The sequence below is a fragment of the Cydia amplana genome, chromosome Z, assembly GCF_948474715.1.
Source record: "Cydia amplana chromosome Z, ilCydAmpl1.1, whole genome shotgun sequence".
NCBI classification, from domain to species: Eukaryota; Metazoa; Arthropoda; class Insecta; order Lepidoptera; family Tortricidae; genus Cydia; species Cydia amplana.
This window is the reverse complement of record NC_086096.1, coordinates 25,745,728-25,767,563: the sequence shown is the minus strand read 5'-3', so window position 1 is coordinate 25,767,563 and position 21,836 is coordinate 25,745,728. Positions and strand designations below refer to the sequence as shown.

The following is a 21,836-nucleotide window of genomic DNA, read 5'->3' as shown; positions in this document are numbered from 1 at the left end:
TGGTATTGACCACTCGATTTCAATTCTATTAGTAGAATTTACATGCCTAGTAGTAGAGATATTACTGAACGAAATACACGAAATCGAGCGGTCGAATTTCAAAAATCGGGCCCCTGGGCTCTCATCGGCCGGCGCCTGCCGACGCGTCGACGGCTTTTTCGCTCTTATTGCGCGCACATAAAGCTTTTCCTATCGGTTTTTGCCAAATGCGCGTCGATATATCTGGGGAGGCCCTAACCCGACAGATTATAACCACGTACGCAATCCTGACACCGTAAGGAGCAAAAAAATGTTACGACTTATGATCAAATTCGGCAAAAAAAACCATTTTTGTGTGTTTTCTGCACACGACACGTTATTTCTTTTTATCTTGGGGAAAAAAAATATTACAACGAATTGGTAGGTATTTTTTATTATTTCCAGATAAATTTTGCTTGTTTCCTTTAAAACTTAATGCCTGTCAGTAGGTATGTCTACCACCAAGACCAAGTGGCAGCGTCGTAGTTCAAAAGGCGTTTTTCACAGAGTTATTACAGAAACAAATTTTCACAAGAATTGTCTTCGTCTCTAAAACAGGACCGATTTCCGAAAACTTTGTATGACTTTTTAGTATCTAAATGCGGTCAAGAACACCTTTAATATCTGTCGGGTTATTTGAGCCCACGGTGTATACAGGAATAAAAGAGAAGTAAGTAGAATTAGGATAATAGGCAAAATAGAAACCTTCTGAAGGATATTTACAATAAAACAATTATGTTTAGAAGGTACATCATATACATGTAATCCTTAATAAATATTTACAATGTTAAATTCTTATCCTTAAATGATCCGGTAAAAATGATTTAAGTAGGTACATGACTAATGTGTAACGTGACAAATTACGGCGGTTAAATAAATACTGTATTACTTGCTGTGGAGTAAATGCCACTTCTATAGTTTGTTTAATAGAACCGTTAACCTACAAGACCGTTAACGAAACACACACTTCCCTCACATAAAAAATTGTTATTAGTTCATGTGCCATCGTTCATTATTTTACTATCGATATGCTTACATTTCTAATTTGACAAAATGAATGGTGACTACACGAGAGTAATGAATTTATCAGGAATAATTTTAATCCTCGCGCAAGGCCCGCATGTGTTTATCATTGCCTCGGCACCTAGACCAGTAATAACATTTACTAATCTATGACCTAGACGGCTCCACAGTCAGACCGAGGAGAGTTGCAGAAGCCTATCGGTGCACTATCGTGTCCTATTGAGGTTAAGAATGTCGCTCAAGTAGGAGTCGACGGGCTGATAAGGTCGGGCCGCTCCGCCTCGCGGTTGCACCGCTCCGCCTCGCGGCTCCACCGCTAACTCGTCGAAGCACTGCTGGAGCAGTGCATCGGGCTCGTCCGACTTGGCCTGGCTCTTCTTCTTGGCCTGGTAACTGAGCGCGTCCTTGTCGAACTCCAGCGGTACGATGCCAAGGTCGCCGCTGTACCGATTTTTTGCGACTTGAAGGTATTTTTTGCCGCGCACTGCTGTTAAACGTTTGTCCTGAAAACACAATATTTGAGCCTAATTTTGACTGTGACTTATATCAGCTAAATGTAATATTATGCTACTTGTCTTGTGCCCCTGGCGGTGGCTGGAACTTGCCTGCCCTGGGAAATGTTCCTTTTGGTACCTATTTGGACAAGGGAGCATGTACCCTATACCATGCTTACCTGAATAATAAGAACATTGTCTGCCTCTTGAGACGCCTTGGCGCTACCAAATATTGAACTAGTAGAAAGATCTTCCGATTCCCGTTCCTGTAGGCAAAGTACATTAAAACAGAGTTATTATAAGATTACTTAACAGCCGTTCAAAGTTTTGTTTATAATGAAGAGTAGTGGAATGTATTGGGCCCCATACATTTCACGACTCTTTTCTTTCCGCACACTCTATAACGAAAGATTTTAACCACCTGAGAGAAAGAGAAAAAAGCCATGTGTCACCTTTCTGGGGTGCATGACGAGCGTGACGTGCGTGTGTCGCGCGGTGGCGAAGGTGCGGAAGGCGGCCACGACGGCGTCCTGGCGCGCGTAGCGGTCGCCCTCGGCCTCGCCCACGCCCAGCATGAACTGCACGTTGTCCACCACCACGTGGCTGATGTCGTGCATATAGCGCGCGTGCTCCACTGCCTAACACATAAACAACAACAATTAGGTACTTCCAACCGTTAACCTAGTTGGTGGTGTATGTTTGTTTAGATTTGGCGTACCTATCTAAAGACTTTTTTTTAAACGATTTCAACGTCATCTGCGTTGAGCTTTGCGCGTGTATCCCATTAAATTATATATTACTTAGTAAAATATATAATTGAAGGGATGTTTACAAAAACAACATAGGCTGCTTAGAGCGGTTGACACTTTTTTAAGAACATTGTTAATCGTTTCAGGTGTCAACAAGTGTAGTCAGTTATGTTGTTTTTGTAAACATCCCTTCAATTAGACGGGCACTACGGTGCACAAATCGGGTTTGCACATGTTCGTTGGTGCACACATTTTCGCTCGGAATTATATGACCGGCCCTGTCTTTGCTTTTGAAATCTTCGGTTTATCCCATCCTCATTCCCTTTGTCTATGACTGGCGAATACTGACTATGATTTCATGCACAAGACTTTGTCAACAATTTATTATCCCTTGGTGATCTTTAAATACATAAAATTAAATTGTAATTAAATGTGGACTTTATTATTTATTGACACTAACTAAACACATACCTCCATAACAACCTTGATGGGCTGCTGGCCGTGGAAGGCCAGGTAGTAGATGGGCAGCTTCTGGAAGTCGTCGGCGAAGGCGGGGAAGCGGTCGAGGTTGTGCTCGAGCGGCACGCCCGCGAACTGGTGCAGCATGGTGCGCGCCAGCCGCGAGTTGCGGATCTCGAAGCTGCCCCACAATGTCGTCACCTGGAGGTAGGTAAATAAGAGGGCGAGTGAGTTTATATCGCGGAACCCTATAAAAGCTTTATAAGAATGATATGTAGTTACCCCCTGCTGCGCGAGGTCGAGCGACATCTCTGCGCAGAGGGTGGTCTTGCCGCAGCCCGTGGGGCCGGTGAGCACGGTGAGCTCGCCGCGCCGGTGCCCGCCCAGCAGCCGCGTCAGCGCCGGAAACCGCCGCCACTTCACGCCGCGCACCTGGGTGCAAACACTAACCTTAATGAACTCACTCTGCTGATAGCAAGTATTGGGTTGTACAAATTTTACATTCTGGCGCTTTTTGAAAATAATGTTACATTATAATATCTACATTGATACGACAACGTTTTTATGAAAGAAATGGGGTAATACAAATACACCTTGTCGATGTTGGAGAGCTCGGCATAGACATCGTCCCGGAGCGCGGCGAAGGTGGTGATGGCGCGGTGCGCTGCGGGTTTGGCGTCGGCCACCAGCGCGCGCAGCGAAAGGTGCGCCCGCGCCGCCTCCGACGCGGTCACCAGTCCGTCTGTCGGCCTGGCTCAAACATACTCTTATTGTGGATTATATACTGGCATACAATACCACAACAAACAAATGGCATATTATATGGACGAATCATATAATGCATACAGAGCCATGTACAGTTGATATGACTAATGAATAATTAGAGTAGGACAACAATAGTAACAGTAAGATGTATGCAGGAGTAAGATGCAAGCAAAATATTATGTTACCATTAAATTGTGAATTTTCTCTCGGCATTCGGTTAAATTCGTTGTACGTGAAAGAGACAATAATACTTACTAGTTCTATCTCGCTTAGATATTTTCAATTTAACTGGTATATTTCGTTCCACAAGAACGTACGGCGAACGAATTTGTCATAAACTGGTATCTCAATAGAACAGTTCTTTAACCGGTAACTGCAAGGGGTCATCCATTAATTACGTCACACGAATTTCTAGGTTTTTTACCCCTCCCCCACTTTCTGTCACACTTGGTCACATTTTGCGAACCCCTCTCCCCCCTGGCCACACACTCTGGCTGGCCTGGTGTGACGTCACATTCTTGACGATTTTGTTTTCAACGAAATCGGCAATACTAAATAGGTATTATTTTTTTAATAAAAAAATATTTTTGATCAAAGAAATATTAATACATTTTTAACCAAAACCAATTATAGTTCGTTTTTTTTTATCATTAGAAATAACTTGCAAGAAGGTAAGCGATCTTGACATGTCTTTTATTGAAAAACGCTTTTTAAAAATCAAAAACTATTACTTATGAATGCAGAATAGACGTGTGCGCCAAGCCGGCGCGCCGCCGCCGCCGGGCTTTTTTGCCACGCCGCCGCCGCCGATAAATGATCGGCGTGAAATCGGCGTCACCTTGAGTGTTGTTAATTAGCTATTGCAAGTTGGTATTTTGATTACAATATGGATTATTTGGAATTATATATGTTACAGTGGTCAAATATACATCAATTTTGACACACCCATTAATGCAGCGGTCGGCAACCTTTTAGCAGCCAAGGGCCACATAGTAGGTAACGAAGTTGACGCGGGCCGCACTTTGTTAATATTTATGACTAGACTAGACATTGTCGCTTGTCAATATTACATACAAAATAGCCAGGGAGGCTCGCGGGCCGCAAGTGACAGGTCGCATGCGGCCCGCGGGCTGCGGGTTGCCGACCGCTGCATTAATGTAATTGAGTAATCCTCAATATTCAACGTCAAGAAAGATGAGGGAGCGATATATGGAGTAGGCTTTACAATTGACTACGCAACGAAATCACAGGGCTCATTTACCATAAGACCTCAAGGTGGTGTAACAACAAGAAATACATCGAAATGGCGGCTCTTGTGAAGAAAATTGAAGATGAAAGTTCTAGGAGGTCTTAAGATCAACCATTTCAAAACCAAAGTAATAGTAATGGTAGTAGACACGTAGACAGGGCAAACGCACTCCCATTTACCGACGCACGACGCACTCGGCGATTACGAATAAGCGAGCTAGTTTGTATATCTTGGGTTGGTAACCAGTGCCGGTAGTTGCACCGCCTAGAAACGCCGAAAAGCTGGCATGGCCTCGACAAAATCTGGAAGAACAGAGGTATTCGAATGCAACTAAAGTGCGCTTGGTACGAGCTGTCGTGTTTTCAATATTCCAGTATGTGCTGAAACGTATGTTTGTTTGTGCGTAATGTGGGATCGATAGCTTCACCATTCTTCCCGACGAGTAGAGTGGGCGAATGGAAACAATTAACATAAAATATTCAACAGTAATTAGTGATGATATCGTTTTCCTGGAGGCCTCTGATTAAAAAGAATACTCGTACATATTTAAGCCTCAAAAAGTGCAAAGTGGTAAAGGTAGGCGCTTTTAAGATGTGGTGTTAACGAAGACTTATACCTTGGAAAGCTAGAAGAACAAGCCCCTCCATTCTCAGAGAGCTCAGATCTATTGAGATCTGAGCTTGCCACTCAGCTCTTCACAATATGCCATGGTGAGCCCTTAGATTCTTCGGACATATTATGCGGTTTCCAATGCATGATGTAGAGAAACACATGAAATTAGGCCGAATGAATGGCAAACGTGCTCGACTTGGAGCATGTGTGAGATGGTCGAACGCTATGAAGAGGTCGGCTTGCGGCAGTGTGCTGCGTGCACACAGCTTATGACCGGGCGAAATGGAGACAAATTACATGTGGTCGCGATCCTCAGCAATGAGAAAACGAGAAAGAAGATCCGTCTCAGTAAGCCTGGTGCTTGTACGACAAGAGAACCGTTAAAAGGAAACCATAGCAGTCCACTATTTGGATATTTGGAGTTCTGTTTTGTTAAAGTTCGTCATTTTTGATACGACAAGCCATAGAAATCATGAGAAAATGCAGAGTTACAGATAGGATCGAAGGTCATTGGGACCAGGTAACCCCTTAATGCAAGCCAGTTACTAGGGAAATCAAGTTATCATGCCTATCCTATATTGAAGTATATTCATTTACAAATCCTATTTCACTCACAGGCTGTTCAAAACTATACGTAGTTCACTGACCAGCAACCTAGATTGATCAATTTGTCAAGGAAAACAACAAATTAATGATTTTACTTAAGAAACCTGAAAGTCAAGGTCACGCCGATTTCACGCCGAAAACACGCCGCCGCCGCCGATTTTTTGGCAAACGCCGCCGCCGATCATTTTTATATCGGCGCACACGTCTAATGCAGAAGAATATAAATGATCGTATTCGATTTATAATTGTTACATATTTGCCGTAACTTATTTTAAAAATGTGTTTTTCAATTAAAAGACACATCAAGATTGTTTACCTTATTTCTAATGCTAAAAAAACGAAGTATAGGAACGAAAATTGTGATGTCACAAAGTTAGTGAGTCTCCCTCCTCCTCCTTGGGCCTTGTCACAATATGTCACATTTTCTTGATCCAGCTCTACTTTAGCTTTAGCATGAACTATTCTAGCCCAATTTTTTTTAATGAACTTTGGCACCTTATTGTTAGAGGTGAGACTAACCTTACAAAACGGCACCTGTCTTCACCTAACTTGGTAGCAATGTCCCGCATGTTCTCCCAGTCTCCCCAAAGACAGAGCTTTTGGTAGCCTTCAAGGACTGGAAGCAATGTTGGAGGCAGGCTACTGCTGTTCAACCATATATGTGTGCCTGTGTGTAAAAAGCAACACACATCATTGTATAGTGCAGTTGTATATGGCAGTTGATTGATAATAAAAAAAAGCGGCCAAGTGCGAGTCGGACTCGCCCATGAAGGGTTCCGTATTTAGGCGGTTAAAAAAACTACTTACTAGATCTCGTTCAAACCAATTTTCGGTGGAAGTTTACATGGTAATGTACATCATATATTTTTTTTAGTATTATCATTCTCTTATTTTAGAAGTTACAGGGGGGGGGACACAGATTTTACCACTTTGGAAGTGTCTCTCGCGCAAACTATTCAGTTTAGAAAAAAATGATATTAGAAACCTCAATATCATTTTTGAAGACCTATCCATAAATACCCCACACGTATGGGTTTGATGAAAAAAAATTTTTTGAGTTTCAGTTCGAAGTATGGGGAACCCCAAAAATTTATTGTTTTTTTTCTATTTTTGTGTGAAAATCTTAATGCGGTTCACAGAATACATCTACTTACCAAGTTTCAACAGTATAGTTCTTATAGTTTCGGAGAAAAGTGGCTGTGACATACGGACGGACAGACAGACGGACAGACGGACAGACAGACAGACATGACGAATCTATAAGGGTTCCGTTTTTTGCCATTTGGCTACGGAACCCTAACAAGGAAGCAGCATGACTTATCAGAGGTACAGTAACACTCCATGATTGTTACACCATTTAGGGTTCTAGCTAAACTGTACCTTCCATAGCGTAATATGGAACAACCAATTTAGCTAGGACCCTAAATGGCGTAACAATCCTGTGTGGTGACTGTATATGCACATGCAATGCAGTTGTACATACCTGGCACCTTTTGAGCAGATAAATGCAAGATGTCATTAATGCTAGTAACTATTACTGCTTGATCACCGCGGCTCACTTTAGTAGGTCTGCACCAGAACAGGCCAGCAGAAGCTAAGCCATGAATTTCATCTTCCTCTTCCTTGCCGGCCTGCATTTTACGATAACCCACAACATTGTCCATAGAGTTTCTTAAAGGAAAATATAGTGTAGTCCGGTCTTCAGACACTCTGACGTGTGACAAAACCTTGCCGGCATTGCAGTTTGTTAAAGATGTAGTAAATTCAAACAAGTTGGATAAGTCCTCTAGTTGTGGTACAGCCAGGTCAGCTAAAGACGTCGTTTCACTAACGCGTTGTTGCCAGTCCAACTGGAAACGAGCATTCTGTTGCAGGCACCGGTCAATGTGCTCCCGCGGGGCCTGGGCCGTCTTACACTTCCGCACGTGCTTCTCTAGCACGCTCCAGCTGCCGTGCACGTTACACGAGGGGCATACAAAATATCCTAAAAGGGTAATATCGATTTATCAACATGTAACACCATGATTTAAGATATCTGTGAAAAAACCTACTTGCTAGACACATACCAGTGATCTTATTAATGTATACTTTACTCTCGCCACACGTACTCTGGCCGGCACATATTGTACATTTAGTTGTAAGAGACGTAAAGCCATCTTGTACAGGAAACCCTTTTTGCCTCAATAACTTTCGAATATCCGTCACAGTTATCTTAGGAATATCATTTAACTCGACACTATGAAATGTACGTTTTCCATGAGAATTATTAATAGCATTTAATATCGATTTTGAATAACAGTAATTAATTATCCTCCGAGAATTCAACATTTTTAAGTAGCAACAAGTTTAACTACTAGTAAAGGTTTACTTTGTAAAGCGAGTTGATTGCATTGATCAAAACATGAAAACATAACCTAACCAAACTTCTTTGTTTATTTGATGCTGTCATTGTCTTGTCAAAATCGAACAAAAAAAAAGTAAAGCATAAGAGCGTTTACACATTAACGATTCGATATCAGATACGACTACAAAGAAGCAAAAAGTGCCTTTTTAAAGTTATAACAGACTGTTGTACCTTGGTGCGTCGCACCCATAAGTGAGAGCGAGAAACAGAGGGTCTACCGCGAACCACGTTCGAAATGCTACCTCCCTGTCACACTTACGTACGAATTTACACGTGCGACAGAGAGGTAACACGTCGAACGTGGTTCGCGGTAGCCCCTCAGATATCTCAAAGGCAACTGTCAAAAGTTTGCATAGATGGCGCCATCATAGGTTGCCCCTTTTTCTACAGCCCTTTTCTATTGCGGAGATCTTTCTCTATAATTCCAATGAAGGCGTAATTAGAGTGAAAGAGAAAAATGCCCGTAATTTGCGTACTTCGATTCTCGCGGTTAATAGTCCAATAAAATGTCTGTAAACGTAATTAAATTCTTTATTAATTTAGCCTCTAGCGGCCCACCTTACAACGAAAATTGGCAATCGAATTTGAATCAAGATATTCGAAAATGTTTGTTTTTGTTTTAGTTTTAAAATCGAACTATACAAAACAAAAGAAACTCTGTTCCATTTAATTAAGATTTAAACTTCATTGGATTTTGTACTACAATAAGGACATTGAACTCCAAGAGGCTAAGGAATAAAATAAGAGATATTTTAAATTTATTGTAAATTGTATTTCTTAAATCGATATTTACATATATGCCTATAACGACTGTACCGTAAATATATGCCATGATTTCTATGACAAAACGTAAGACATCCTTGGTGACTTAACAGTAGGTACCTATAGGTAATCTTTTCTAAAACGAATATTATAAAAATAAAATAATAAACGTTTGTTTAATTAAGTCCACTATACTAGGTAGGTAGTAAATATTTAAAACCATCTCAATGTTTGGAATGGTATGTTGCCAGTATTTACAACTCCGGTCTGAAGAAGCAAAAGGGAGTAACAAAAGAGGAGGCATTCTTAAGCCCCATTCACATTTAGGGCCAACCAAAGGAGAGTGTACGTTGTTAAATAGCTTATGACATCTACCTTTTCGTCGAACACTTTCTGCTTTAATCAGTAGAATGTGTCCACGAAACCCGACGACCCCCTGGACGTCGACGATGTACATATACATAGCTGAATCCTGCATAGTCTCTTCGGGGTTGGTCAAATATGTATCAGTAATTAATTTGTTTAAATATCTACGGGCAAAATTAACATGTCCTCGAATGCTCCTCGACCATTAAAGATTTACTCTAGGTATTAGAACACGTCCGATACTTATTTCAAGTAAAAAGGAAAAACAAACGCAATCTTGGTGTTTGTGTTTGCTGATTGTGATTCACAGACACTTTCAACGAAACGTTTTTTATTGTACTTATTATATACTTTTTTCGGTTACAACTTTAATGTTTCCGTCTCGGAATGATGATATTAACGGCGGCATTTGGTCATCTGAGACAACGGAGTTCCTGTGTTGCGTCTTCGGTGACTAATAAAAAAGATTGTCGATCCATCCCAATTAAATCTCCGTTTATAGAAGTCGTTCGTAACGCCTTTTTTTACCGAATGTTAAACTGCGTTTGTTTTTACTTAACTAAAGTAATATTCAGAATTACATAGATAAAAGTTGATAGCAGTTTTGAAATTATATTTTGTGATTCAGGTACATATTTTTAATAAAAAAAATTTCATTTATACCATTACGCGGTAATCTCATTAAAATTGCCTGGAAAAGTGACTACTGCCGATATCTACTTCTGAATTTCACTGTAGTAACAACAATGTTCCTGGTTTACCTTACCTAGTCAAATGTTAAGACTTACACGGATGAATAAAAAAAATCAAACAAGTAATTAAGGCCCTAATGAAACCTTAATACGTCAACAAGTTAACAGATTCACCTGAGTAACGCAACGAAGATGGGTCAATTCGCTTAGATGAGCAATTTTCGTTACATGATGTAATTTCGTTACGTGACAATGCCATACCTCGCAACCGAGCTAGCAAATCTGTAGTAGTTGTACGTCAGGGTGTGTGTTTGAAAAGGTAAAATATTTTTTGTACTTTAGTTTATGCGTAGCAGTGAACTAAAGTACAAAAAATATTTTACTTTTGTTTTCAAACACACCAATATTTTCAAGCAATGAAAATTCCATGTTAATAATATATTATTTGAAATAATATTGGAAAGAAATGCGAAAAAAACGTGTTTTTTTATGATATAGGAGGCAAACGAGCAGACGGATCACCTGATGGTAAGCTATTACCGCCGCCCATGGACACCCGCTACACCAGAAGGGTTGTTAGTGCGTTGCCGGCCTTTAAGATGGGAGTACGCTCTTTTCTTGAAGGTTTATAAACAAAATAACAGATACATTGAAACGCATCTAATATTGACATTGACCTGTTCATTTATATTATTTGACAGTAAACTAAACCGGGTCATCAAGGTTCTCGATCAATTTTATTAATCTTACATACAATAAAGTTAAAGCAAAATGGTTCAACATAATCGCCAACCCTGACACAAAACTGTCATATGCTACGGTTTAGCTAGCTCCGTTGCGGGGTATATATGACAATGGCATATTGTAATGGAACACAAGGCCTTAATTATGTATATTGTTTTATTCATCCTTAATACTTAGGTACATACAACATACACAAGCATACAACATGCACTTTAATCTATTCACATGAATAAAAGACAATCGTCAAAATAATCACACTAGCTTATCAACGAGAACATTAGTACATAGATCGTTGATAAATCTTAAATAATTAACTTGTATCCATATCCATAAATATTTTCGGTATCCGCTATTAGAACACGGTGTAAATATTACTATAAATAAAGACGAAATTCGCTAGGTCATGGTTATGATTATGAATAGAACAGGCATGTCAAATAATAGAATTGATAAATTGATAATACAGGGTGCGTGCGTGACCTCTCCCTCGTGCGCTCCCGTCCCGTCCCTAGTGCTCACCGCGGCACTCGACGACTACATGCGAGTGCGAGGGGCCACAAGGCACAACGTCTACTAGATGTGTTTACCCTTTTGTTATATCTACAGTTCAGGGATCAGCTTTAGTTCATTTGTATATGTACAATAATAAAGATAAAGACATAACAATATCTAAGTACTAAATAAATGTATTCTTTGACGCTAAAACCGTAGCCGTTGTTTATCTGTTTTTGTAATAAAAATTGTTTGGTGATTGTGATTGTCTTGGCAAGCGCAAAAACAATTATAAATTATGACATTAATGAATGTCATTAACGGGTCTAATTAATTAATTTAATTTTGCTGGGACGTCAGTCTTCCGTGCCCACAGCTAATGCAACCTGGCTGAAACGTCGGAAAAAAGGTAAAATATTGAAATTTTATCGCGTTAAACCCGTTAATGATATTAATTAATTATAAACTAGGATACAATTTGAAACTGGTTAATTAAATAATTCGGAACAATGTTAAGTTTTAAATATCTAATTGAAATTACATATTACATATTAATAAATTATATAATAAAATAATACAATACAAGGATATCAATCGAAATGAAATGGTATTCACAAGCTGCAGTCAGTAAATACTTATGAGCTGTAAAATATGTCCCATAAGCAGTTAAAGGAACGCCTTGCCTGTTATATCAGCCTTTGAAGTTTCAACACGTACACTATGTCTTGACTTGAATGATTATGAAGAGGTACTCCGCCTACGTACGGCATTAGCCAATGAATGAATTAAATCATAAAATGTTATCACACTATCATCAAAAATGCAACAAATCTGATGCAAAATAAATTTAATTTCGGTTACATAATCAGGCGATCTGCTAAATAAAAAAGTTTTCAAAGACAAGGTCAAACAATAAGATTAAAAGTAACAGGTACTAATACTGCCATCTATATATAAGCGCCATAGTCATTATATTACATTTATATCACACCCTTCCAGATGGACGTCCATTTGTCCATGTATAGAGTATAAACCTACTAGTAGATAGACAAACTACTATTATGAAGTGCATTGACACTTCATGTTTTAAGTGCGTACTCCTTACGGTACTTATTTATCCAGTGATTACGATAATTACAAATTAGTTTGAAAATAATTAAAATGTAGAGATAAGTGTGCAGAGCGCCAAACAAACGTCAGTCGGGTCGGGAAGGAAGTGAGATGAGAACGCGCTTTATTGCATAGCCCGCGGCAGCGCCCGAGACCGCCTCACACGAGCGTTCTCATGTCGTGTGCTCTTGGCCTTCGATCAACTCTAAGACACTTCTTTGTGGCAGTGCATATATATTATACAAAATTGGTGTCGTTCGTATCCTAAGCTTCGCGAGTATAAATACTAAAACTATCTGATCCATTCATAGGGAAATCGTTTTCAGACCAACATACACATAACACATAGGCTAAGCTAAATTGTTTTATAACTTAGAAATACGAGTAGTATCTATTATGCTATTGGATTGATTTAAACATTGAATTAAAACCGGGCGAGCCTGATTAATATCAGGCGGTTCCATGAGAGCAATCAGTTCGCGTTTACTAAAGAACGTCACGCTGCGAGCTGCGACAGGTATGTTCGGCGTTGCTGCGTGTGCGTCTGATGTGAATGCGCCCTAAGGGCCAATCTCACCGGGACATCACGGCGGCGCGGCGCAACAAGTCCCAACGGTGGTGGTTGCGCCGCCGTGGGGTCCCCGTGATACATGGCCCTTAGTGTAACTTTATAAACAGATTCCATTGCTTTTCTAGTCAAGAAGCACTTCTACAGATCATTCTAAGCACGTTCTTTTGGGTGGCTATTTACGTTGCTGATTGTAGTACCACTTTTATAAGCGGCTACGTTGTATGTCCTCACGGATATTTTAGTATTCATGTGAACATTTTATCAGGAACAGTAGTAACCCGCCAGATCAAGAGATACTGGGTAATATTGTCGCTATAACTATGATGAGGTGGTGGTGGAGGCTAGTGTCGCGGCAGTCAGTAGGGCGGCTGGTACTGGTTGCGCTGCAGGTGCTGCACGAGCGGGCCCTGCTGCTGCTGCTGCTGCTGCATGGCGAGCATCTGCTGGCGCATGCGCTGCTGCTGCTGCGTCATCTGCTGGTACTGCGCCGAGTTCTGCGGCTGCATGCCGCGCGGGTACGGCGGCGCCGGCCCGCCCATGCCGCCCATCGTAACGTTTGGCGCCTGTCCGTCCGACAAATACATCACTATTAGCACTGGCGGTACACGGCGAAAATCAGTAAAATGCTGCAAATGGTGTTAAAGACTTAAAAATTATTTTCAAAACTTACCAAGTTTGGGCTTTTCCAGATACAATACCGTTCAATATTTTTTTGTAAAACATACCTCAAATTATAGCTGATATCCTCATATCTAACTCTAATAAAGCAATTTTGAAAATATTTACATTTAGTATTTTTTTTTAATTTTTCAATTTTACAAAGTGTAATAATACTCCTGCCGAATTACTCAATACGAGTATAATGTTTCTTTTTATTTGTTGGTGCTTCGGGTTAAATTGTTTCAGATGTCCTAAAGATCAATCGTACCGATTTTCATACCTATAACACCATTTGCAGCGTTTTTTCGTGAACCGCCAGTGCTATATCATTAATTCATATCATACGACTATGATTTTTTGCACATAGATAAAAATATATAGATGTCTCTCCTTATTGATCAGTTGATAAATGTATTTATTGTAATGTATACTTTTTATATCTACGTATATGAGTGAAACATGAGTGAGTGGACATGTTCAAGGGTATTGACGCTGACATACGTTTCGCTTTACGTGACTTTTAAATATATTTTTTTCTGTAAAAAGGCATCAAGAGCTCTTTCACATGTCAATACAATATTTCCAGATACATCATACAGTGACATGGATAATACATAACAACATTAATAAATACAACAGCCAATGCCAGGGTAAATACTACGTTATAATCAGTGTTCGGCAAACTTGGTGCCACGCCGCGGGATTCCTACTAGAAATCTTAATATGGACATGACACAAACGCCGCGATCTTGGTCGAAAAAGTAATGTGAGTGTTAGAATATTAAGTGTTATTTATTTATAAATAGACGTTTAAACACTGAATAAATGCATACATTGTATCATTATTATTTAAATACATTGATACAATTTAACCGAGTATTATTTCAATTTCCTGTATAAATTATAAGTCATACTTCTTATTTTTTGCACCCGTGTTAAAATATACTTACGAGTATCTAAAGTAATAAACAACCATTTACCCGACTACCTGGCTTGTCGAAGGTCACAGTTAGATTTTCTATTGTTTGCGTCTAAACTAAACTAGGACGAAAGAGACGGCAAACAGTGTCCTTTTATTAGGTAATTCTATCCTTTTCTAGTTTAATGATAAGGAATTGGTTGAGAACCCATTTCAAGTAGAAAATATGTTGATTTATATTCCTCGGACCATTAAGTTCGCATGTTGTGATTTAAAGTTTATTTGCTTAGTGTTTAACTAGGTATTGTAAAACCATCACCCCTGTTCATTATTATATTTATTATATAGTTTTACTTCATTAACTTATTAAAATTGGAAACATTGTAGAAGGAAGTAATACAACACAAATCCCGGAATTCCCACGGCATATCCGTATTATCATAATGATTGAGGTCATTAACCCCGAGTGGCACCAAGCTTGCCGAACACTGATTACAATAATTATAAAATAAATAATTACTACACTATAACAGAAATGTCTAATCTTCATAATTATCTTTAATCGAATCGAATTTAATTGAATCATTTTTACAAGCAAGCAGCATTTTAACATCATCAAATACACATCAATAATTATAAAATGCAACGACATTCATGGTCAATAAAATCTTCAATAAAACAATGGTCAATAAAACATTACATTTGGAGATGTAAAAGCTGCCCACTGTCAGAGTAAAGTACCTACTAATAAGATTTGAAGGTTCTGCTACATAACTATAGTTCGCATTTTAGTATTAGAAAAAAGGTAAACATGGTTTCTATGTCTGCCGCTCTGTGGTACTAAACAAGTAAAAATATATCTATATGTATAGCAATGTACCACACCGCATTTTGTACCTAAATTAATCTCCTATGTAAAAGTAAGGAATAAAATATATTGATATTGAGTATCTCGGTGTATTGTGATAATCCCTCTTTAACATTTTCCAACATAAAAAAATGGTTTGCTAGGTATATAGTGTGTCATCTTCCTCGCGTTGTCCCGGCATTTTTGCCACGGCTCATGGGAGCCTGGGGTCCGCTTGGCAACTAATCCCAGTAATTGGCGTGGGCACTAGTTTTTACGGAAGCGACTGCCATCTGACCTTCCAACCCAGAGGGTAAACTAGGCCCGTATTGGGATTAGTCCGGTTTCCTCACGATGTTTTCCTTCACCGAAAAGCGAACTGGTAAATATCAAATGATATTTCGTACATAAGTTCCGACAAACTCATTGGTACGAGCCGGGGTTCGAACCCGCGACGATGAATATGAATTAAGATATCCATAAGGTCTGGTGTGGGGTGTAAAGTAATGGAGAGAGTACCTGCATGTACTGAGGTCGCGCATTTTGCCTCTGCGCTAGGTATTGTGCTTCTTGACTGGATCGGCCTCCCATCATATTCTATGGAAAGTAGAAAGTAAGTGGCTAACTACATCGATTACACACAAATAATGATATTATCTTAAAAATAATGCTATATAGAAATAAGTTACTATTGACAGCACACACCTGTTGGAACGTTTGTTGACCAGGGAAGCCACTCATAGTGTTGCTGGCTTGCGGTCCCATAGTGTTGGCTTGGGTGGGCATGGAGGCCATTCCTCCGCCCTGGCCCATCTGGCCCATCTGCCCCATCGGTTGTCCCATCTGCCCCATGCCCTGGCCCATCTGGCCCATGCCCTGGCCGAGCTGGCCCGACTGCCCGACGCCCTGACCCATCTGCCCGACGTTCTGGGCAATGGAGCCGACCCCTTGGTTCATTGGGTTTACTTGTTGGCCCATTTGACTGACACCTTGCCCCATACCCTGTAGAATTCAAGTATGTTAAGGATAGTTCGGGGGTAAGAATATGATTTAGGAAGGGAAGTTAGGGCAAGAGGTACCTGATTCATCATCTGCTGCTGCCCGGCTTGCATCATCTGCTGGCCGTAGCCCGCGTAGCCCTGCTGCATGCCGCCGTACTGCCCGCCGAACATCTGGCCGCCCATGTTGCCCATTTGTCCGCCTCCCATCTGGCCCGCGCCCATCTGGCCCGCGCCCATCTGACCCGCGCCCATCTGGCCGGCGCCCATCTGGCCGGCACCCATCTGCCCGGCGCCCATCTGCCCAGCTCCCATTTGACCGGCACCCATCTGTCCGGGACCCATCTGGACTCCGCCCATTTGGCCCATCGGGCCCATCCCTCCCATTGCGCCAATTGTATTCATTTGACTGTAAGTAACAATATGGTTAAAGTAGTATGTATTACACTACCGAGTTTCCTTCTAAAACAGTAAGGTAAATGTTACTTACTTAGATGGCCCCATTTGCCCCATTTGGTTAGGCTGCATCTGGCGCATGCCCTGCCGCGGGAAGGGCCCTCGCGCATGCGGAGCTCCGGGATAACCGCCTCCCTGCAAACAATGCAACGATACACAATCTGTCGTGGTCCGGCCGTGGATACGGTGCTGCGAGTATTCATTCATTTTCATTTATTTACTTACAATCATTAATACGCAGCATGATCCCCTAGGGGCGTGGGAAAAAAAACACACACACACACACACACACACACACACACCTGCATCTGCGACATCTGGTTGTAGGGCACGCGCTGGCGCAGCATGTGGCTCAGCGCCTGCTTGGACTGCGTGTTGGCGGGCGGCGCCACGCCGCGTGAATTGGCTCCCACTACAGTTAAGACACGCAAATAAATACATAATATATGCACCATCAGTAATTACCTATTAGCAAAGATATATTGACTGAGTAAGATGCGTAAAATCTGAGACAATTTCGTGCTTCGAAATTTCGAATTTGGCAGGTAAACGAGATGGTGCTGTACAGCTCCATGCATTTTGCGGTAACTCTGATTGTCAAAAGTTGACGTTTGACAATTCAATGACCGCAAAACATATGGCGCAGTACAGCGCCATCTGTTTTGGATGTCAAACTAAGGGGCACGTTTTTTTTTGTATTACAAGTTACAGGCTATCATTAGGGATTTTATGAGGGAAGTTCAATGTCGTATATTAGTATCCAAGTGCTATTAAACCGGTTGCATATGTCGGTGGGGTTTAGTGTAAGGCCTGAGTGGAAGCTCGAGTTGGGCGTGCAGCGGGGCGGGGCGCGCGGCGTGCATGTTAAACAAATGCAAGCGTATAGAAGCGGCCTTAGTGCACGCTGCTCAAATTACTTGTGAGCCCGATGCCACGCTGCACGCCCCGCTGAACGCTCCGCTCCGAGCGTCCACTTAGGGTGTAGTAAAGGTGTGGTGTTGGTACCTTGCGGGTTGTAGTAGTTCTGCGAGTGCGGCGGGAACCACTGCTGCTGCTGCTGCATGAACTGCGGTTGCTGCGCCGGCGCCGGCGCCAGCCCCGCGCCCGCCACGGCGCCCTGCCCGTTCGTCTACGTACAACCAGCACTTTACGTCGCAACTAGCACACCCACACCTAATACTAATCTAAGGGCCAATTCACTCGATTACTACGAAAAACGCTTGCCAGGCCGAATACACACTTAGGAACAACATGCCCGTATCATGAGCGAGTATACATTACTTATTTAAATTTAATGTGTTTTTTTATTTATTTCGGAAGAGTACTTTCTGCAAGCACACAGCGTTTTGATCACACGTCTGGAGATCCAATCCGTGTAGAAATCAAATTCATTTGAGTCCTCCTGCTACAACATTTATTTACAGGCCAAATATTGTTGCAACTAAATGAGTGTACGACCTTTACACCTCACAAAAAGCGTAATAAGTGAATGCAACATTTTCAATACTTTAGGAACGATAGGGCAAGGTGAGGGGAAAACCGCGTATAAGACTCATTTCAAATACTCATAGTGCTGAATTGGACTCCAAATGAAGTGAATACACTAACATATTGGTGTAGTCCCTTGTCAATAATATAATACTCCACGTGAGGTGCGTATAATTTTTTTCTATAATCTATTTGATTGGTAAAAAAATATGGAATGTAACAGTCGCGGCGTGTAACTGTGGCATCCCAATACGTAGAAATTGGCAGAATTCCGAGCCTGCTCTATGAAACGACTATGGCACCAAATCATTTGCGTTGTCTTGTTTTTTTTTTCACAAAGTACATATATGAAAATGGTGTTTTGTGTTAATTTTTCTCATACTAAATACTTAACAAATAGAGGCTTAAAATATCACCGTATTTACTTTAAATAATTTGGTATAAGATAGATTTGGTGACAGAGGAGTCAGAAACAATTAATGATAGAATGAAAAATGTGCGTCAAAGTATTGTCAACTGTAATGTAGACAATAACCGACTCTGGACTTGACTTGGTCAGTTGAATATCAATTTTGTCAGTTAGATTAGTCTTGTTTGCAGAACAGGAGGCAGGCTGTTAGCCGACTGGACAACATATTTATTAACTTGAGGACAAAATACTATAGTGACACCTCTTTCACAATGTGTCGTTATAAACAATTAATGGGCAGAGGAGAGTAGTTCCACTACGCCAAACGGTGGCACACATTAAGGCAAATGTAAGTTCTTGTAATAAGTATGAAGTTCGATTAGAACTTTATAGCACGTTCGACCGTAGTTGGCGTACTTAACTACCTGCCTGCCGATAAAAACGTCACAACAGTGTCATAAAAAACAGGCTGACATAGCTAACATGATGTGACATTTATACCAATTGAGGAAAATAAATACAGACACTAGTATAATATGACATGCTTTAAATGAATTCTTAGAGGATCATAGACAGACGGACGGAGTGAGGGTGTCGTTACATGGGAATGCTTCAATGCAATAACCAATCTGAGCTCGACTACTCAGACCCGGTTTCGCCGGAAGCAAACTTTCAAAAGCAGGTTAAAATGGAACGGCTCTACTGAATTAGAAATATAACTTACCGGTGTAGTAACTTTTGGTTTCTTATTAATAATTTTCTTACTACAAGGTAACTTGCGACCTTTTCCAGAACCAGTTGGACTTGAATCGAAGCTTCCACAGTCCTGTATTCATACAGATTTATGAGACACAAAAAAAGAATGGATTCAAACGGAAATAGAATAACTTAAAGCAGAAAATGAAACTAAACAGACCCGACGCCAAGAAGACAGGGAGAACGGGTAGAGCAAGGAAAATAAACAAACGAACACACGGCGGCATTACCTGTTTACTGTCGTTGTTGTCCAGGTCCTCGGGCGGCAGCGGCAGCGGCTCCAGGTAGTAGCTGAGCGGCTTCACCAGGCTGTGCGTGTGGTACTTCAGCAACCTGGAAACATCGATCGTCACACTTGTCACACGTCACACTCGCGACAAGAGCATCGTCTCCGAGGCCGGCGGGCATGCGGCGGGTACGCACCTGTGCGCGGTCTCGTAGGTGAGCGGCTTGCGCTCCACCTTGGTGGCGGCGAACCAGGCCCAGGACAGCGGCGCGGGGTTGCGCCCGCCCTCCACCAGCTCCCAGCCCGACACGCGCTGCTTGTCCGTCAGGCGCAGGCCCTGCCGCCGAAACAATCATAGTCAAATCGATCATAGCATATCTATTGGTATTTCCTGCGCGTCAATAATACAAAAGTAAAGTTACCTGTTTCTTATCGTTATCAAAGCCGGTGATCTTATTGCCCTTCTGATCGATGACGAGCCCTAGCGGCTCGCAGGCGATCACCTCGACGATGGTGTTCTTGGAGAGCGGCAGCAGCTGGCGCACGCTCTGCACGGCGCCGCCGTGCCGGTCGCCGATCTCCTTCTTCAGCTTCTTCATCAGATTCTGGTAGTGCTTGCGGTTGTTGTCGTCGCAGCCCTCCGCCAGCGTCGAGTGGATCAGCGTCGCCAGCATGTCGATCAGCGTCGTGAATAGATCGCTGTTACACATTACAATAACGATTACTTCTTTGTATCTTGAACGTTTAACAATGTACGCCAACGCATGAGTATGATTAAGGTTTAGGACCAAATTAAAGAAGTTTAAAAGTTAATGTTTAGGAACACCAGTAACCAGTTGTACTTTTGCGTCGTGATACGAAATAAATGAAGTTCACTCTCTTTGTATTATCACACGCTGGTGAGATTATACTAACCATGATGATACAAATGTATTATCGACAAACGACATTTCGACGAGCTAAGCCTATATACTTGAGGTATTCTCCAGAGTAGGCCAGAGGAGACCAGGTAGTGTGTTATCAACTAAATCGGGACTTAGTTGTGTTTGAATTTGAAATTGGCTCATGACGTTTCAAGCGTGATATACCGTCCCAGATGGGTGGGGGTGCCGGTCCCGCAGGGCAGCGTGTGCGGTGTAGTCACCTGTTGTTGTAGGCGTCGACCAGCTGGTTGGTGAGCAGCTGCGCCAGCAGCACGGCCCAGTCGGAGGTGAGCTGGTAGGAGCGGCGCACGGCGTCGAACATGCCGCCGGCGAGCGAGAAGCGCAGCTGCAGCGCCTCGGGCGCCGCCTCCTCCTGCCACGCGTCGCCGCACGCCGCGCCGCGCTCGTGCTCGCGCGCGTGGGTCAGGTAGTGCTGCAGTTGTGCGTGGATGGAGCTCAGCAAGCTCTCCTAACATATAAATAAAACATTGATTTGAGAAGAGAGGCCTATGCTCAGCAGTGGGCGACTGAAGGCTAAAATGATGAATGATGATGATTAGAACATTGAGTGCCTGACGGATTGCCTGGCGTCCGTTGCTACTTAATTGTTGTGTGACTTCCCATGACACGCTGGTAGCTGTTGCCGGAGCAGCTGGTCCCGCTCCCGCCGCCGTTGCCGTGTTGTCAGGGGCGTGGTCGTACCTTCTGGTCGTCCTGGTGGCGCAGGCAGGTGAGCACGAGCGACAGCAGCGGCTCGTTGGCGAGCCGCACGGCGCTGCCGCTGCCGCACGAGCAGCTGTTGCCGGAGCAGCTGGTGCCGCTCACGCCACGCTTGCCACCGCTGTTGCTGCTTGACGATCTGCCAACACGATTTCATCGCGTTACAAACTATTTACTGCTCAAAAAGAACAAGCATTTATTCTGCGCATATGTATATAAATCTAAATCAATACTGGGCCAGTACTTACAAAAGTAGACATAAACAATAAGGGAAAGCTTTATAAAAAGCGCTACATATATTGTTAGGGTAGCCCTTAT

At 42.0% G+C, this 21,836-nt stretch overlaps 3 protein-coding genes across 6 annotated transcripts in view; 1 reads left to right on the top strand and 2 right to left on the bottom strand.

Annotated features, from left to right (window-relative positions):
• LOC134661674 (GTPase-activating protein) overlaps positions 1-21,836 on the top strand; it is a 360,962-nt gene that overhangs the window by 77,807 nt on the left and 261,319 nt on the right. The window lies entirely within an intron of this gene.
• On the bottom strand, positions 1,248-8,392 carry LOC134660657 (mitochondrial DNA helicase). The gene is made up of 9 exons (XM_063516433.1): positions 8,042-8,392; positions 7,459-7,959; positions 6,495-6,642; positions 3,337-3,493; positions 3,026-3,175; positions 2,756-2,944; positions 1,988-2,173; positions 1,715-1,801; positions 1,248-1,544 (listed from the first exon to the last, which is right to left on the bottom strand). The coding sequence occupies exons 1-9, from the start codon at positions 8,301-8,303 to the stop codon at positions 1,248-1,250; spliced, it is 1,977 nt and encodes a 658-aa protein (XP_063372503.1). The 5' UTR covers positions 8,304-8,392.
• The window catches only part of LOC134661673 (mediator of RNA polymerase II transcription subunit 12-like), a 33,959-nt gene continuing 25,457 nt past the window's right edge, over positions 13,335-21,836 (bottom strand). For 3 of the 4 annotated variants that reach the window (XM_063517826.1, XM_063517829.1, XM_063517827.1), the window contains 13 exons: positions 21,501-21,657; positions 21,020-21,267; positions 20,298-20,574; positions 20,073-20,212; positions 19,880-19,982; positions 19,618-19,719; positions 18,002-18,125; positions 17,299-17,408; positions 17,031-17,131; positions 16,622-16,949; positions 16,248-16,544; positions 16,062-16,139; positions 13,335-13,679 (listed from right to left, as the gene is read on the bottom strand). In XM_063517826.1, coding sequence (XP_063373896.1) covers positions 13,473-13,679; positions 16,062-16,139; positions 16,248-16,544; positions 16,622-16,949; positions 17,031-17,131; positions 17,299-17,408; positions 18,002-18,125; positions 19,618-19,719; positions 19,880-19,982; positions 20,073-20,212; positions 20,298-20,574; positions 21,020-21,267; positions 21,501-21,657 — 2,272 coding nt within the window. In that variant the 3' untranslated portion in view covers positions 13,335-13,472. The remainder of the gene's footprint in view (positions 13,680-16,061; positions 16,140-16,247; positions 16,545-16,621; positions 16,950-17,030; positions 17,132-17,298; positions 17,409-18,001; positions 18,126-19,617; positions 19,720-19,879; positions 19,983-20,072; positions 20,213-20,297; positions 20,575-21,019; positions 21,268-21,500; positions 21,658-21,836) is intronic. The other variant, XM_063517830.1, reaches the window with a different exon arrangement.

Bases quoted from the DNA above. Each gene is read 5' to 3' on its own strand.
- LOC134660657 (XM_063516433.1), bottom strand. From the start codon at position 8,303: ATGTTGAATTCTCGGAGGATAATTAATTACTGTTATTCAAAATCGATA. The intron at 7,960-8,041 runs GTATGTGTCTAG...TTACCCTTTTAG, and splicing joins ATACATTAATAAGATCACTG to GATATTTTGTATGCCCCTCG. The intron at 2,174-2,755 runs GTATGTGTTTAG...TTTATGTGTTAG, and splicing joins CCATCAAGGTTGTTATGGAG to GCAGTGGAGCACGCGCGCTA.